At 41.5% G+C, this 18471-nt stretch overlaps 1 protein-coding gene across 7 annotated transcripts in view; it reads right to left on the reverse strand.

Moving 5' to 3' along the window:
- Positions 1–18471, reverse strand: part of sptan1 (spectrin alpha, non-erythrocytic 1) — a 307457-nt gene that overhangs the window by 132973 nt on the left and 156013 nt on the right. For 4 of the 7 annotated variants that reach the window (XM_077498154.1, XM_077498152.1, XM_077498150.1 and 1 more), the window contains 7 exons: positions 15157–15355; positions 8673–8777; positions 8550–8582; positions 8411–8446; positions 7183–7230; positions 3721–3812; positions 236–380 (listed from right to left, as the gene is read on the reverse strand). In XM_077498154.1, coding sequence (XP_077354280.1) covers positions 236–380; positions 3721–3812; positions 7183–7230; positions 8411–8446; positions 8550–8582; positions 8673–8777; positions 15157–15355 — 658 coding nt within the window. Of the gene's footprint in view, positions 1–235; positions 381–3720; positions 3813–7182; positions 7231–8410; positions 8447–8546; positions 8583–8672; positions 8778–15156; positions 15356–18471 lie in introns of all 7 variants that reach the window. The other 3 variants (XM_077498151.1, XM_077498149.1, XM_077498147.1) reach the window with 1 other exon arrangement.

An 18471-nucleotide genomic window follows, 5' to 3' on the forward strand; every position in this document is an offset into this window, starting at 1 on the left:
AGAATGAATTCTGATTCACTAGTGACTTTGCATCTGTGCTTAACTGTGCAGAGTAAGAACATTTCTATCCATTTATTACTGAATGAGCAAGGGGCAGATACAAGTTTCACTTATTTCTGTCCCCCTTTAATTTCTTTTTTAAAGAATAGAATACAAATTTTGAATTGAATTGAATTGAATGAGGGCAAATTTCCTTTAAACAAAAATGTTCAAATATTCTTCATGACAAACTAACCTTGTCACCCAGGGCTGCCAGGTCTCTTTCAAAGCCTTCATGCTTGCGCTGCAAAGCCTGAACACTTGCCAAATCGTGACCATAGTTGTCTGTGTTGAGAGCCTGGTTTTTTTCCTCAATCCATTCTTTGGTTTCATCAGCATCTCTGTTGGGGGGATATGACATTGCTCAGCAGCTTATCCATAGTCAAATTTCAGTTAATTAAGCTTTCATCATTTGTCAAATTAATGCAACTGTAAATAAAAAGATACAAGGCATTCTCTTACACCACCCACCACGTAAATAGAGGTTCAAAAATTTGTAACACGGGTCTCGTTTGAACCTCAAGGTTCCACTGTAATTTTATGTAATTGATGATTTACTTGCGGTTATATATTTTTATATGCATTTTTTAAGTATTTGTCTTTTTTTTTATCTCTGCTGTATCGAAAATGGTATTGAGTATTTTCCTGGGTATCGATATCGAGTTTGACATTTTAGTATCGTGACAACCCTTGGTCGCAGTCTCCTCTAGTGTTGCAGCTATTGAATAAATCTCTCCCCACAGATTTTGGAATGACCTTCAGTTAAATATTAGGCAACCTCCCTCTCTGCGTCATTATGTTTTTTTTCCATTAAAATAAATTAAAAATCCACGTTTGTGTTTTTTTTGTTTTTTTATTAGCAGTTTTAGAAGCAAGGTTTTGCAAACAATTGATTGCCTTCCTCAACGTTTGATATTCAGTACATTATTATTACCCTAAATATCATGTATAAAACACTGAACAAGAACAATATTAAGACCAATTATAGCACTTTTCCGGTACCTTCTTTTCATCGGGCATCTAAGCTTTAATGAGACTTGAATGAACACAAAAACTTTTGATAACTTATTGTAAAGTTATGAAATGTCAAATGTGCTCACATACTAGTTTTTTTTCTCTTTGATGCATTGAGTGAGTTTTTTTCTATGTATTTTTGAGATGTCCTACTATACGAGTGGTCATTGAACGTCTGAGTCTACTGCCAAACGTGAAAGGGGTACTTTCTCCACACGGCTATTGATTGTTGAATGCAAGCACTTTTTTGCAAAACCTTGTTTATGTAGTTGAAAATCAAAAAGTTTGAAATGTTTTCATGATTTTAAAAGAAAACAAACTTACTAGTAATGTCATTTTCACTCAATGTGTGCAAAGTGTGTCTCCTGCGGTGAGTCGTATATTTTTTTCGTGGGTAACACTGACAGCACTCGCTATATTTACTAGTAAGAACTAAGCGCACAAAAGGTTTTGAGGCCGGGGTCCGCTTCATGTGCGGGTCGGGTCCTGTGTGTGCGTTTGTCATTGCGCTATTTCATTACAAGACCCGCCCTCCTCTGCCTCTGAATAGGGATATAACGATATCCAAACATCACAAATTCACGATATTATCACGACACAATATGAAGGTCACAATACGATAATTATCACGATATTGTGGGAGCGTTGGCGATATTTAAAAAAAGATCACAATATTGTTAAAAAAAAAAAAAAAAAAAAAAGAGCTCATACTAAAAATAAAAAAGCACAATATTGTGCTTTTGTACATAACAGCAATGCATATCAACCACCTACAATCTCTAATAACAATACTGAGGCACACATTGATCGCTACACAAGCAAATTAGGTTCCCCTTCATCTGACAATTAGCATAGATTTTAAACATAGAAGGCCAAAACATCCCTAATGAAAATTAAATTGCACTAATAAACTAGCCACTAGAGGGTGCTTGAAGTGCACAAATGGAAATCAACCTGACTTCTTTTTTTAAACAAATGTGTTCCTTTTAAATATTGTGAACATGACGACAACGATATTGTGGCAGTTTTAATATTGCGATATCACGATATTGCCCTTATCGTGACATCCCTACCTCTGAATGGCATGGCTGATAATTTGACTTATACTATTGGTGTAATTACTTGTTATTCGTTTGGTTGATTAAATCTTTTGATTCGCTATGGCGTGGATACACTTAACTCATTCACTCCCAGCCATTTTCACAGAAGCAGTCTCGTTCGCTCCCGGCTGTTTTACTGGATTTTGACTGATTTTGCAAGGCCCACAAAATATTTTGTTCTATTGCTATAAAAGCATGGAACCTATCAAAAGAAAGATTAAAGTCTCTCTTTTCATCAGAAAAAAAGTATGTTTCTCTCTGTTTCCGTTTTGCAGCAATTAGCATTAGAAGAGAGCTAAGTTTCATCAGTTTTCACAAATCTATTTAAAATTGTAAGTAATTGAGCTTTTTTACTAGATGGCCCTGATTGATATCCTTTGTTCTGCTGCCACCTGCTGGCCGTTTGTGGAATAACTACCATTTCTGCAACCGTTCTTTGCAGTTGAGAGGCTGCATCAAAGCCTTCTGTATTCTCTAGCATAAAAAAACCCCAAAAAACGTATAAACACGTCTTTGGGACACTTAGAACATTAAAAAAAACGTATTTATACGTTATTGGGAGCAAATGAGTTAAGCAAGACACACATAAAGGATCTTGTCCAATCCGACACTATGCTGGGGTACTTTAAGCCCCGTATCGTATCGTATCATATCATAAATCATATCGTGTATCATATCGTATATCATAACGTATCATATCATAAATCATATCGTGTATCTTATCGTATATCATAACGTATCATATCATATCATATCATATCATATATATCATATCAGGATCGCAGGCATGCTGGAAACCTGTCCTAGCTGTCTTTGGGCAATCAGGTAAAAATTTCTAAAATAAAATCTCAATAATAACAACTAAAATTTACATAAAAAGAAGGTCATTCTGGGGCCGTTGTGTGCAGAATTATCAGGCGGGAAAAAAGTTGCATTTTGGAAAAGGCTGTACTATTATGAGGAAATATGTGAATAATTGCAAATATTTTCCAGAAGTACTTTTTCCCAGTCAGAGAAAAATAATAATATATCAAATAGCAAAGGTCAAAAGGAAATTTTCTTCATCACGATCTTTTTCACAGTACTCTTTAACATTCACTGCCTTTGACAAGTATACTTGTCAATAGTATTTTTTAGAGCGGAGATAAATGGGGGCGAACCTGATTATGCTCCACTGTAAATGTCAAACTTGGAAACAACTTTACTGATGCCCAACCACCATTAGATGACATCATTGCCCCATTTTATACGAAATAAACACAGTTTCAGTCCATGGGAGAAATGGCTGTATTTTAGCAAACCTACATTTTTCTACTGTCAATTATAAAAGAACGGGATGAGGCATAAAGTAGGGAGTCTATTGTGTCATTTGGTAGATTCGGTTTATATATAATTATTGAATGAAATATCGCGTAGGTATTGAAAATTTAGAAATTTTCTAAAATGGCTGGCAGTGAATGAGTTAAGTAGAAAATTATAGTCCTTAACAGATTCAGATATTTACATGTAATTTTCTAATTTAAATAAAATATAGTGTGATGCTATCAAATGGATCAACTGTTCTCACCTGTGGAATCGCTGCACTTCATGGGCACTACCCAATACGTTGCTCCTTTCTTCGGCCAATTGCTGTAGTGACTTCCAGTGGTTATTCAATTCCTGCATGTTAAAAAAAATGACATTAGCCACTTTTACATGGCCTTCCAGGTGATAACTTCTAGAGCTGTAGCATAGGGGGTAACTGCTATTATTCTTGTCGGTAGCAATAAGCCTCATTTAAGGTAGAATGTGTTTTTATTGAACTTTTAAGAGGAATGGGGAGAGAGAATGATGTTTGCACTGCGAGGGATGTCGGAATCCCCCTGGGCAGTTGAACAGAAAAGCGCAAAGTGGGGATGAAAATCAATGAAAATTCTTTTCAGGTGATGAATATCATTATCGTTAACAGTATTCTCAAAATATTGCACCAAATCACAAATATACGCACCAAAATCACTGCAAAGTCATGAGTCGATAAACACTTTAAAATAATAATAAAATATCAACCATATGCACCCTTGAATAATGGAAACTATACAACCAGAATTTATTTTCACCCAGCCAAGATCCCACATCCTTATTATATAGGTACAGTGTGTCAATTTTTCCAGTTTGTTCCAGCTTCATTCCAAATTTATTCTAAATTAATTCTAAATTCATTGTTTCCCTCAAAAATCTATACACAATGCTCCATAATGACAACATGAAATGTTTTTTTTGTCTCAAATATATTAAAAAATTAAACAAACTAAGAAATCACACGAATATAAGTATCACTGCCTTTGCCACCAAGCTCAAAATTGAGCGCAGCTGAATCATGTTTCCACTGATCATTAGGGATGTAACGATATCCAAATGTCACAATATGATATCACGATACGATAATTATCACGATATTGTGGGGAAGGTTGGCGATATTTAATAAAGGTCACAATATTGTAAAAAACATGAGATCATACTAAAAAAACATCGTTATGTTATTATTGTTATTATTATTATTATCATCATCATTATGTTATATTATTTATATGTTATGTTGTTAATGCACGCACACATTGGGTTCCTCCACATATTAACTTGCTTCACAGGCATATTACGTTCCCCTTCATCTGACAATTAGTGCAGATTTTAAACATAGAAAGGCCAAAACATCCCTAATAAAAATTAAATTGCACTAAAAAACTAGCCACCAGAGGGTGCCAGAACTGCACACATGGAAATCACTCGGGGTGGGACAATACGGGTAAACCACGATTCGATACTGTGACGATACGGGTGCATTAACATGTAAGCACATCAATATTGTTATTAAGGAATTTAAGTAGTTTATGTGCATTGCTGTTATGCACAAAAGCACAGCTTTTTTTTTAGTATGAACTCTTTTTTTTTTTTTTTTTTTTTTTTTTTTTACACAATATTGTGACCTTTTTTAAATATACGTCATCGATAACGTTGACGCAAAAAATACGTCGACGCAATAAATGCACGTCGATGCGTCACTTTTGGTGCCATCGCGCAATGTCTGGGCCACCAAATATACGTTACCTTGCAGACAAAGCACAGGGCGAAAAAAAAAACAAAAACAAAAGCAGAACGTACAATGCACGTATATTGTGCACAATCAGTGTTTTTTGTTTTGTTTTTTTTGTTGTTTTTTTTAATTGTCGAAGTGTGAAGCAAGCTAGCAATGACAAAATACAATAATGTGTCTATTGTTTCTAATAGATAGATGACGCGGAAGCCGAGAAGCGGAATTGCCTCCTTTTTTTTCTTCCGTTGTGCGCAGCGCGACGGGATATAGTTAATGAATCAAAAAATAGCAGAGACCGCAGCATCGAGTAGCAGCGAGTCCGGGGAGAAGAAACGACCTCATAATAAGACTTCCGAAGTATGGGAGTACCTCACACCTAAAAATGCAAAGTACTTGGCATACCATAAAAGCACAACCGCGATTAAGAGGGGGCACCCGGGAGCTTCTTGTGTGGAAAAGACATCGTAAGTTTTCAACTTTTTTTCTTTCCTTGTTGGCAATGAGTAACCCCGTCATTCATCCAAACTGCACCACGTAACTTGTACTCCAGCCTCGCACACAGAACATGTGCCCACTGCCCACTTTAACACACGCAAACACACAGCCCTCACACGCTCGCTTGTTGCTGACACTTTTTTTTTTAATTGACACAGACACACACACTTCAAATACACGTAAACATTTTTTTTTTTTCATTTCTGTCTATTAATAAACAAGCAACATCCACACCATATGAAAGGCTTTTTTCAGTGACTGGAAATATAGTAAACAAAAAAAAAGGGGCAAGCCTGACAGCTGAGCATGTTGAGATGCGAAAATCCACTCCAACACAACACATGACTACAACACACACACACACCTGAGCAGATGCACACAGAAAGCGTGAGAGTGGTGGGGGAGCTGTGTTGTTTTGAAAATTGCAGCCGTCACCACTGCTGTTAGTTTTTTTTTTTTTTTTAAATGTTGATAAGATTTTGGTTCAGATTGTGGCTTTTGCAGTTTTAGTTGTTAAAAGAGCTTTATTTTATTATTTCTTGATTGTAGGATTCCATTGCACTAGAGCTGTGTGCACTTTGTCGTATTGTTCAATAAAATTAATTTTTAACTTGAATAAAAATATATTGGAAAGAAGAAAATTGTGTTTTACTCATGGAGATAATTTAGCATTAATTGCTATAGAGGTAAAATTATGGAAAGATCATCGATAATCGAATCGGAATCGAATTAAATCGCATTCAAAAGTGAATCGTTAGATTCATCAATGCATCGAAAAACTATTTTCTCGATTAATCGATTTCAAATATAATCGTTTAACCCAGCCCTAACAATGACCCAAACCACACAGCCAAAACAACGGAGTGGCTTCAGGTGAACTCTGTGAATATACTTGAGTGGCCTAGCCAGAGCCCAAATTTGAATCAACATCTCAAGATGGCTGTGTACACACTACTCCCCATTCAACCTGATGTCGCTTGAGAGTTCATGCAAAGAGGAATGAGCAAAACTGCCCAAAGATAGGTGTGCCAAGCTTGAGGCATCTTAAAGCGGTAATTACTGCCAAAGGTGCATCAAATAAGTTTGAAGAATGGCTGTGAATACTTATGTACATGTACTTAACTTTATTATTAATAAATTTGCATTATTTATTTATTTTTTAAAGAGAATATTTTCACATCATAATTAAGGGTTGCTGTGTGTAGAATTTTGTGGCAAAAAAAATAATTTATTCTATTTTGGGATGAGGCTCAAACATAAAATGAAAAATAAAAGTAAAACGCAAATCAACAAAAGTAAAATGTGAATGTGTGCTGTGTATATTACGCTGTTAGTTTTTACATCATTTTTGGAATATGGCCGCAAACAACTAAACGGGAGTAACCAAGGCCTGATGATTTATAGATGTGGTGGGAAGACAATGTTTAGATGGAAGAAATTATTGCATTGGATGCTAAATCTTACCTTGATTGTATTGAAGTTAGCAGTTGTTTGAACAGCCAAGCGTATATTCTACAGGGGGGGAAGAGACAATTAGAGACTAACCTTAGTTATGTCAGACCATAGCACATTTACTCAAACTATTTTTAGAAACTGAGTTGAAATATTTCAGTTATTTCAAACACAAATACAAAATTATTGTGCATAGCTCCTGGCGGACTTCCTGCTGGGTTTAACACATAGCACCCAAAGACTTTTTTTGTACATCGTAGGTTGTTACATATGCGTCCAAATTTTCGTAATTCTCGGTGCTTCGTACAACCGGGAATGCTTTGTTAAGATGGATTTCTTTTTCCTTTGCAAACAGTACATGCCACGGCAACAGCATGCGATGAAATAAAAAGCTTTCAATAACTTTTCATCTTCAACATCTTAAGATGAAACACACCAACTTTGAAGACAATCGGATAAATTTTGTAGGAGTAGTTCATTGAAATATGACCCTATGAAAAAGCACACAAAAAAGGCAACAAATTCCAAAATAAATCAAAATGGCGGACTTCCTGTTAGGTTTAGTATATGGCAGCAAAAGACATTTTTGTGCATCATGGGCTGTTACATATGCCTTCCAAATTTTCCTAGCTTTAGCTGAAACGCACAACCGGCAATGTTTTATTACATGAGAATTTGGAAACGCAAATCGGGTTAAGCGTGTATGAGAAGGGGGCAAAAGTATTGTAAATGTGTAAATGTGCAAAAATGGGCCAAAATTGGACATTCAAATAATCATGCCTCACTTCCTGTTCATTTTAGGGTACAGGTATCGTTCGTCTGGATGTGCTACAGGTGCCGCCCAATTTTCGTAGCTGTAGGACAATCGGATGCAATAAACTTATGTACGGGGCGCTACAGACCCATTTTTCTGTTCTCACGAATGGCGACTTTAAAAATATAAAATTTTTCGCCGATGTGTGTGTAAAGTTTGGTGAGTTCACGTTTAGTGTCTCAAAAATGCAATCGTTTGCGAAGAAGAAAAATAATATTAGAGAAGAATTCCTTAAAAAACAATAGGGCCTCGCAGCGGCACTGCCACTGCTGCTGCTCGGACCCTAATAAGAATTCCTTCAGGAACAATAGGGACCTCGCAGCGGTCACTGCTCAGGCCATAAAAACAATACCACACGATTTTTACTCTACTTTGAAAATAGCTTGCAAAGAATGAGTAAGTGCTGCCTCCACTGTGGATATTTACCTTCCAAGGAGATGCAGTTTTGCCATCAGCTTCATCCTATTGAAACAAGACATGGGTGTGTTAAGTATATTATTGATGCAGTCCTTTGTTCTCAAATATCAAGCACAATACAGAATTAAAATGTCAATTTGCTTACAACCTTGACAGGCATTGCACCAAATGTTTCGTGTTGCTGCAAATGAAAAGAGATCCCCCCCAAATATTAAAAGGCACTGAAGGAACAAAGTTGATCCAAAAACTGAGACAGGGAACTGCAACTTACCTGTGCTTGAACCACAGGTATTTCCTCAGCCATTAGGCCTTCAGATTCCAGCTCAGAGGCCACTCTGTTGATGTCCCTCAGGCGTGACTCATTGGCCTTAAGGTCCTGGAAAGCCACAAAACAAAAAAGCCTGAATTCCATGCATAGATAATCCTCTGGTTTGCAGATGGATTCAAGATAATATTTTGGAAGACACCAGAGCACAGGGAAGCTGCAATTTGGGGAAATGTACCCTCGAATTGTGTATGATACTATAAATTTACCATCCAAGTTCTGCAAGTGATTTGCATTCACAGACTCATAACAGGCAACATTTTCAGATTTATTTATTTTTATTTTTATTACACAATGTAGATTTTTCAAGACTGCTGTTCCGACACCAACACCAGTATCGGGAGAGGCCCCGATACTGCATTTAAACAGTGGTATCGGCATCGGCAAGTACTAACAAGTAACATGCCGATATCATTATTTACGACGCTAATATAGGACTTTGGATGCAGCATCTTGTGTCGTGCTTGTGCACGACATTCACTGATGTGTGACGTGTTGACTGGCTGCCGAGGCAATGTATCCTATTGGCCCTTGAATGCTCTGAACTAGGGATGTTCCAAAAAATATCGTCTGCGATATTACCGGTGTCCCCTCCATGAGCCGGCACCTTAACGTGGTGGAGGGGTTTGCGTGTCCCAATGATCCTAGGAGCTATGTTGTCTGGGGCTTTATGCCCCTGGCAGGGTCACCCATGGCAAACAGGTCCTAGGTGAGGGGGCAGACTAAGCACGGCTCAGAAGACTCCTTATGAAGAAAACAAACTTTGGATACACGTTTCCCCTCGCCCGGACGTGGGTCACCGGGGCCCCCCTCTGGAGCCAGGCCTGGAGGCGGGGCTCGCTGGCGAGCGCCTGGTGGCCGGGCCTGTACCCATGGGGCCCGGCCGGGCACAGCCCGAAGAGGCAACGTGGGTCCCCCTTCCCATGGGCTCACCACCGGTGGGAGGGGCCAAAGGGGTCGGGTGCAGCGCAGGCTGGGTGGCAGCCAAGGGAGGAGACCTTAGCGGACCGACCCCCGGCTACAGAAGCTGGCTCTTGGGACATGGAATGTCACCTCTCTGGCAGGGAAGGAGCCCGAGCTGGTGTGTGAGGCCGAGAAGTTCCGACTAGACATAGTCGGACTCGCCTCCACACACAGCTTGGGCTCTGGTACCAGTCCTCTTGAGAGGGGTTGGACTCTCTTCCACTGTGGAGTTGCCCACGGTGTGAGGCGCAGAGCAGGTGTGGGTATACTTATTGCCCCCCGGCTCGGCGCCTGTACGTTGGGGTTTACCCCGGTGGACGAGAGGGTAGCCTCCCTCCGCCTTCGGGTGGGGGGACGGGTCCTGACTGTTGTTTGTGCATATGCACCAAACAGCAGCTCAGAGTACCCACCCTTTTTGGAGTCCTTGGAGGGTGTGCTGGAGAGTGCTCCCTCTGGGGACTCCCTCGTTCTGCTGGGGGACTTCAACGCTCACGTGGGGAATGACAGTGAGACCTGGAGGGGCGTGATTGGGAGGAACGGCCCCCCTGATCGGAACCCGAGCGGTGTTCTGTTATTGGACTTCTGTGCTCGTCACGGTTTGTCCATAACGAACACCATGTTCAGGCATAAGCGTGTCCATATGTGCACTTGGCACCAGGACACCCTAGGCCGCAGTTCGATGATCGACTTTGTAGTCGTGTCATCGGATTTGCGGCCGCATGTTTTGGACACTCGGGTGAAGAGAGGGGCGGAGCTGTCAACTGATCACCACCTGGTGGTGTGTTGGCTCCGATGGTGGGGGAAGATGCCGGTCCGACCTGGCAGACCCAAACGTATTGTGAGGGTTTGCTGGGAACGTCTGGCGGAATCCCCTGTCAGAAAGAGTTTCAATGCCCACCTCCGGCAGAGCTTCTCCCTTGTCTCGGGGGAGGCGGGGGACATTGAGTCCGAATGGGCCATGTTCCGCGCCTCCATTGTTGAGGCGGCCGATCGGAGCTGTGGCCGTAAGGTGGTCGGTGCCTGTCGTGGCGGCAATCCTCGAACCCGCTGGTGTCGTCAAGCTGAAGAAGGAGTCCTATCGGGCCTTTTTGGCCTGTCGGACTCCGGAGGCAGCTGACAGGTACCGGATGGCCAAGCGGAACGCGGCTTCGGCGGTTGCTGAGGCAAAAACTCGGACATGGGAGGAGTTCGGTGAGGCCATGGAAAACGACTTCCGGACGGCTTCGAGGAAATTCTGGTCCACCATCCGGCGTCTCAGGAGAGGAAAGCAGTGCACCATTAACACTGTGTATAGTGGCGATGGGGTGCTGCTGACCTCGACTCGGGACGTCGTGAAGCGGTGGAGGGAATACTTCGAAGACCTCCTCAATTCCACCAACACGTCTTCCTTTGAGGAAGCAGAGTCTGGGGACTCTGGGGTGGGCTCTCCTATCTCTGGGGTCGAAGTCACTGAGGTGGTTGGAAAGCTCCTCGGTGGCAGGGCCCCGGGGGTGGATGAGATCCGCCCGGAGTTCCTAAAGACTCTGGATGTTGTGGGGCTGTCGTGGTTGACACGCCTCTGCAACATCGCGTGGACATCGGGGACAGTGCCTCTGGATTGGCAAACCGGGGTGGTGGTCCCCCTTTTTAAGAAGGGGGACCGGCGGGTGTGTTCCAACTACAGAGGGATCACACTCCTCAGCCTCCCTGGTAAGGTCTATTCAGGGGTGCTGGAGAGGAGGGTCCGTCGGGAGGTCGAATCTCGGATTCAGGAGGAGCAGTGTGGTTTTCGTCCTGGCCGTGGAACAGTGGACCAGCTCTACACCCTCCGCAGGATCCTCGAGGGTGCGTGGGAGTTCACTCAACCAGTCCACATGTGTTTTGTGGATTTGGAGAAGGCGTTCGACCGTGTCCCTCGGGGAGTTCTGTGGGGGGTGCTTCGGGAGTACAGGGTGCCGGGCCCCTTGATACGGGCTGTTCGGTCCCTGTACGACCGTTGCCAGAGTTTGGTCCGCATTGCCGGCAGTAAGTCGGATTCGTTTCCTGTGGGGGTTGGACTCCGCCAAGGTTGCCCTTTGTCACCGATTCTGTTCATAACTTTTATGGACAGAATTTCTAGGCGCAGCCGAGGCGTGGAGGGGTTCCGGTTTGGTGGCCTCAGCATTGCATCTCTGCTCTTTGCAGATGATGTGGTGCTGTTGGCTTCATCAGGCCGGGGCCTCCAGCTCTCACTGGAGCGGTTCGCAGCCGAGTGTGAAGCGGCTCGAATGAGGATCAGCACCTCCAAATCCGAGACCATGGTCCTCAGTCGGAAAAGGGTGGAGTGTCGTCTTCAGGTCGGGGACGAGATCTTGCCCCAAGTGGAGGAGTTCAAGTATCTTGGGGTCTTGTTCACGAGTGAGGGTAGGATGGAGCGGGAGATCGACAGGCGGATCTGTGCAGCGTCTGCAGTGATGCGGACGCTGTATCGGTCCGTCGTGGTGAAGAAAGAGCTGAGCCAAAAGGCAAAGCTCTCGATTTACCGGTCGATCTACGTTCCGACCCTCACCTATGGTCACGAGCTGTGGGTCGTGACCGAAAGAACGAGATCCCGGATACAAGCGGCCGAAATGAGTTTCCTCCGCAGGGTGTCCGGGCTCTCCCTTTGAGATAGGGTGAGAAGCTCGGTCATCCGGGAGGGACTCAGAGTCGAGCCGCTGCTCCTCCGCGTTGAGAGGAGCCAGCTGAGGTGGCTCGGGCATCTGGTTCGGATGCCTCCTGGACGCCTCCCTGGGGAGGTGTTTCGGGCATGTCCCACTGGCGGGAGGCCCCGGGGACGACCCAGGACACGCTGGAGAGACTGTGTCTCTCGGCTGGCCTGGGAACGCCTTGGGATCCCGCCGGAGGAGCTGGTTGAAGTGGCTGGGGAGAGGGAAGTCTGGGTTTCCCTCCTGAAGCTGCTGCCCCCGCGACCCGACCCCCGATAAGCGGAAGAAGATGGATGGATGGATGGATATTACCGGTGTATTTTTTTTAGGTAATACAAATTTCACATATCGCGAAATTGATGTGATGACGTAATGTGTAACATTTTACGTCTTCACGTCAACTTGGACGTACACGCGTCGCTCGCAGCTGCACAAAATGGAGCACTCTTGATTCAACACACTCCTTATGACCAAAAAAAAAAAAAAAAAAAAGACAGTAGTTGGTTAATACTGAAGCGGTCGCGAATTGTTTGGCCAAGATCAACAATCTGCGGTGTTTATTTTACTGTGACTGATAATTCGCCATCTAATTCATGCGAGTTTGTGATGCTAATTGGCCGCTAAGCTAATATGCTCTGGATGAGAAGGCGTGCACGTTTCTATCGTGCAGCGCCCTAAAAGTGCACATTTGTCTTATTCATACCCGCAAGTAATGTCTACAAGTAAACGCGGCATTTTCTCACTCCTCTGATTAAACAACCAGAGCCATTTACGGCAAAATAACGCTCAAGGAGGGTTGCCGCAGATTAGCTCAACTACACAGGAGAAAATAGTGGACTTTTTTGACTCATGCAATTTGCCACTGACTTCTGAAGGTAAGTGCTTTCATTGTATTTGCTAAGTAAATGTCCTTTAAGCAGTTATGTTATAATTCGCAGGGTAAACACTACGGCCTCTTTTTATTTCCATTTTATTACATTACAGTTGCTATATTTGTACTTTCTTTACATTTCAATCCTGGAAAAAAATGGCTTAAATATTGTTGCTGCAATAAAAGCGCTGTTATTCTGAAATGTCAATCACAAATCTATTGTTCAGTAATTATTACCAATATCGTCAAAAATATCGTCACCGCAAATTTCTTTGAAATATCATGATATAATTTTTAAGCCATATCACCCAGCCCTACTCTGAACCAATGGCAGGGCATTTTCTTCATGTTAAAAAAACAAACAAACTAGGTATTGGTACGGTATCAGCCAATACTGCAAAACAGGGTAACAGAATCGGTATCGGAGGCCAAAAAATGGTATCAGAACAACGCTATATTTCAACCAATGTTTTGTTTTGTTTTTTTAACAGAGCAGAAAAGCGTTGAATGCAAGTGGGGGTGAGTAATACACCCAGACAATATGTGCCTCAAGATTGATCCCTTCTCGGTCGTAACTAGGGGTGAAAGGTAGGGCTGGGTATTGCCGCCAACCTCACAATACGATACGTATCACGATACAGGGGTCACGATACGATATGTATCGCGATACACATGTATTCCAACACTTGATCTTCAAGGCGATACGTATCCTGATATATTACAATTTTCTTGAATTTTATAGTCATATGTATACCTAAAGGATATGTTTGTTATGCTGACTGGCAAAAATTTTTTTGTTAGTAGCTCTTCTGGTTTACCACCAAGCGGCATGCCTGTTCTAAATGTGCACTCACTGCAGAGCAACGAGCAGCTTTCACAGACACACCGGGAACATTTATTAATAGGCATGAGCCGATATGAGCAAAAATATCAAAGTATTATTACAGCTCTAAAATATGCTTATTTGAAATATTTGGGAAATAAAAACATTTTTTCATGTAGCACATTATATTTTGTTTTTAAGCAAAATATACGAAATTTGGTACATTAAGACACGTGCCATGTTAAGTTTATAAGTAAATAAATGTTGATATTCTTCCTCTGCTTTAATTTTTCTTAGCAAGACAGAGTGTCCAATCACTGGTGAGCTATTTTTTGCATTAATTGAAGGCAATTAACTTCAAAGACGCTGCTGGTTTTTATTTTTTTTACGTACAATGCAAGCTGCAAAGGCAAACGTTAACCTATTTAAAGTTAACGAGCAATATCGATTCTGATGCCTGTGTATCGATACGTGTATTGTAATGAGGCCCGCAACGATATATTGCAGTATCGATTTTTTGAGCACACCCCTAGTGAAAGGTGGTGGACGGCAGCATTTAGCGTGAAAGGGGCGGCAAGATTGAATGAAATAGAAAAGAATGACTTTATGAAGAACAGATGTTCCATTCCGCGGCGTTTCAATCAGGCTATATGTTGCGTTATTTTCCTCCGAGACAAAGCCTATATTGTAGCTACATCATGCTCGCGGAATGTGAACGCTACTACTGAATGGCAATAATATTCCCGGCTGGATCACACTAAGCAGTGAATGTGTCTATATTATGTTTTTCTCAATCGTCAATTTCTATGAATGACGGCCCACCTTTCGGCTAATGCAGAATGCACACAGCATGTACAAGCATGCAGTTTGTTTTCGGCCACAGGTGGCAGTAGCGATTTGAAATTTTAAATCTTCCATGTAGCTCCTGTAATGGTTAATGTTAAACTTTAATTAAAAAAAAAAAAAAAGTATAGTAAACTTGTTCAAGGAAAAACAATTATTTTTATTAAGTATTTTACTTGGGGGTTTTTTTCAACTAATTTGATGTATTTTTCTGAACTGCTGTGACTTCTTGTTTATCTGTTATCAATGATAAAGCAATCCTACCTTCTGGAAATCGTCAAATTTCTTCTGTAGGACCTCCACCTGCTCCAAGTCTGAGCCCACCTCTTCATTTGTGAGGGCACTCTCCTTCTCATTGATCCACTGCTGAAGTTCATTTGCTTCCCGGAACAACATAAACTTCTTGCAGCTCTTCTCCAACATGTCTTTGCGTTTCTCTCCAAGATCTAATAGTGTTCCATATCTGCAAGAAAGAAAGCATTGGAGGAAGATGCTATTGAAGATTATTTAAAATAACTCAAAAATATTCCACTTGAAAATGACATGCTGAATGAGCATAACGTTGACAAACTTCAGACAAATTAACTAAAAACATAAAAATATATAATTGTAAAACAAGAGGATGAAAGATGTTTACTTGTGAATGTGTATGTCATTTGCAGACAAAACATTTTTCAAAGAAAAACGTGTAACTGAACTTTTTTTAATGCAATATGTGATTGGAAATATGTATTGCAATGTTTATCTGGTTAATTCCTCTTTGAGAAAACAATAAAACTGAGCTTATTCCGCTTTTACACAGGGTATTTAATCATGCACTAAATTTTAAAGACCCACCAAAAACATGGGCTGAGGCAATAATTGCTGTGATGAGGATGGAAAAGATCCCACACAATGCAGTTCACATAATCCCATATAAGTTTGCAATGTACCGATGTGAAAACATTAAGTGCAATTTTGGCCAGAAGACTTCAGAAGATTGTTAATAAATTTATTAACCCGGTTCAGACAGGATGGTTAGGTATAAATAATATTAGCCGCACCTTAAATATAACGTCAACCGCCCAGGAATGTCCACATGCTTGTCAGCCCTGATGGTAAGAAAGCATTTTTCGGGTGGATTGGATGTTCCTGAAACTTGTACTGGTTTGAGGTGGGTTTTGACCAAAGTTTTCTTAAGTGGTTTGAAGTGTTCTACGAGCCCCACTTCTTGAGTACAAATATGTCTGAAAGTTTTCCCTTAGGAAGAGGAATCGCCAGGGCTGCTGCTTGTTGCCAATTTTATTTGCGATAAGTATAGAACCTTTATCAGAATGAATTAGAAATAATATTGTTCATTTTGGATACCATATTTTCCGCACTATAAGGCGCACCTAAGAGCCTTCAATTTTTTCAAAAGCTGACCATGCGCCTTATAAACAATCCAGTGCGCCTTATATATGGATCAATATTGAGCCGCAACAGGTCTCGCTGTCAAGACACTATCGGTGACTCTGCCCTACCGGTGACGCGCATGCGCAGAAGATCCCGCCATCTTTGGATCGCTAGCTAATACTAATACTTTACCTCAGAGAAAATAATAAAATAGCTGTGTATTTATTTTGGGAGTGAATGGAGTTGTCAGAAAGCTGGTTTGTAATCTATTAATAAAGTTTGACTGACCTAGCTGACTGTTTTGTTGACATTCCCTTTAGCACAGCACCATCTAATGGATGCATAATGTAACCCCAGCCTCTACTGTAGCGCCTTATATATGGAAAAAGTTTTAAAATATGTCATTCATTGAAGGTGTGCCTTATAATGCGGTGCGCCTTATAATGCAGTGCGCCTTATAGTGCGGAAAATACGGTATATTTGACAAATTATAAATTATAGTACCCACAAGCTATCCTTGTAGGCGGATGATATTATATTGTATATTAGCGACCAAATAACATCCATACCAGAAAATGTCTGAGGGAATTTGGCATGGTTTCAGGATAAAAGATGTATGGCTTAAAATCTGACACTATGATGAGAAAAGGTAATTGACCTTTGGGGTTGGATAAAAAAGGTCAAATTTAAAAACCCACCAATATATTGAGTTTCTCAACATATTGGCACGGTACGACCACAAATACATTTCATTGAAATTTTATGTGAAATTTAAACACTGAAGGCGGACCCAGCGGAATGGGTGGGCCTTGGGGGTCCGTGCCCACCCTGGCTGTCAGCTGTGCCCCCTCTAGCTGTTTTAAGATGCCTCGCCAACCAACTACTCTTCCTATCAGTCACGTAAACTTGCGCCTCTGTTTCAAGTAAGGCATGGTGTGCCAGCCAACCACATGCCTCCTTTCAAGTTTGGCTTTGATTGACAGCTAAGGCTAGCCAATGACAATCAGGATCGGGACGGGTGGGGGAAACGTGCGCTCTGGAGACGCGCATTAGCCAAATCTACACTGTATTTATAAATACATTCAAGATACATATTTTAAAAAATAAAACTTCAAGCAATCTCCCGTCAGTAATCTCACACATACCAAAGTGTAGACCAAGTAAAATTATACCTCCATATGACATAACATCGACGATTTGATTTAAAAAACCACTAGCATTCTGTAGCAATCCTTGTGGGTGGGTCACGGGTTGGGTAGTTTCCCATGGTCTGGACGGGCATGAAGGCAACACAGACTTTTGTTTTGGTAAGCTAAGCGCGTTCGGAGCTGTTGTGTTCTGGCGTGGTTGCGGCCGACAGTTACTTGCAAATTGTCATTAAAGAGGTGTTGTTTGGTCGCTGCTTGGCCTGATTAATTCTAAATGGATCTGGATTGGCTGGTAACCAGTTCAGGGTGTACCCCGCCTGCTGCCCGAAGCCATCTGGGATAGGCTCCAGCACCCCCGTGACCCTTGTGAGGAATAAGTGGTTCATAAAATGGATCTGATGGGTGGATATTCTAAATATATTCAAGTCTTAAGGTGGCAGCCTAAAAGGGATACTTGACTCATTGAGCCATTTTCAGCAGTAAAATGTTCATGTTTGTCCAGAATTAATTTGATAACTTCCTTATTTTTCATGAACAATTAATACCTAATACCTAAAAACTAAGAGTGTCACTTGCTGTTGACTCAAGATGACATCACCTGTGCTGAGGAAATAGGTAACGACCAATCATAGCTCACCTGTTTTCTAGGTTTGGTCAGCAACATGAAACATTACCTGTTTCTGCAGCACAGGTGTTTAAATCTTCGGTGTACAGCAAGTAGCAAAATTAGTTTTTAAAGGTTCATGAAAAAAATTAAATAATTAACTAGAATGCAATTTCTGGGGAAATGACGTGTGAAGGCTGGAAAGCTGAATGAAAGACTGTGGAATAATTTAGAATAGCTCATGCCGTGAATTGCTGTAATATATTGAAGTTGGAATGAAGTGAATCGGATGAATAATGCGGAAGTAAATGGAAAATGTAGAATGTGGGAAATAATCGGGTACGAAATCGGGAATTGTGGGTAAGGTGTGAATTTTGGAACTGAAAAGCTGGAAGAGCTTATGGCATGAATTGCTGGAATTTATTGAAGTTTTGGAATGAAGTGAATCGGATG

This window comes from Festucalex cinctus, chromosome 15 (assembly GCF_051991245.1).
Source record: "Festucalex cinctus isolate MCC-2025b chromosome 15, RoL_Fcin_1.0, whole genome shotgun sequence".
Taxonomy (NCBI): domain Eukaryota; kingdom Metazoa; phylum Chordata; class Actinopteri; order Syngnathiformes; family Syngnathidae; genus Festucalex; species Festucalex cinctus.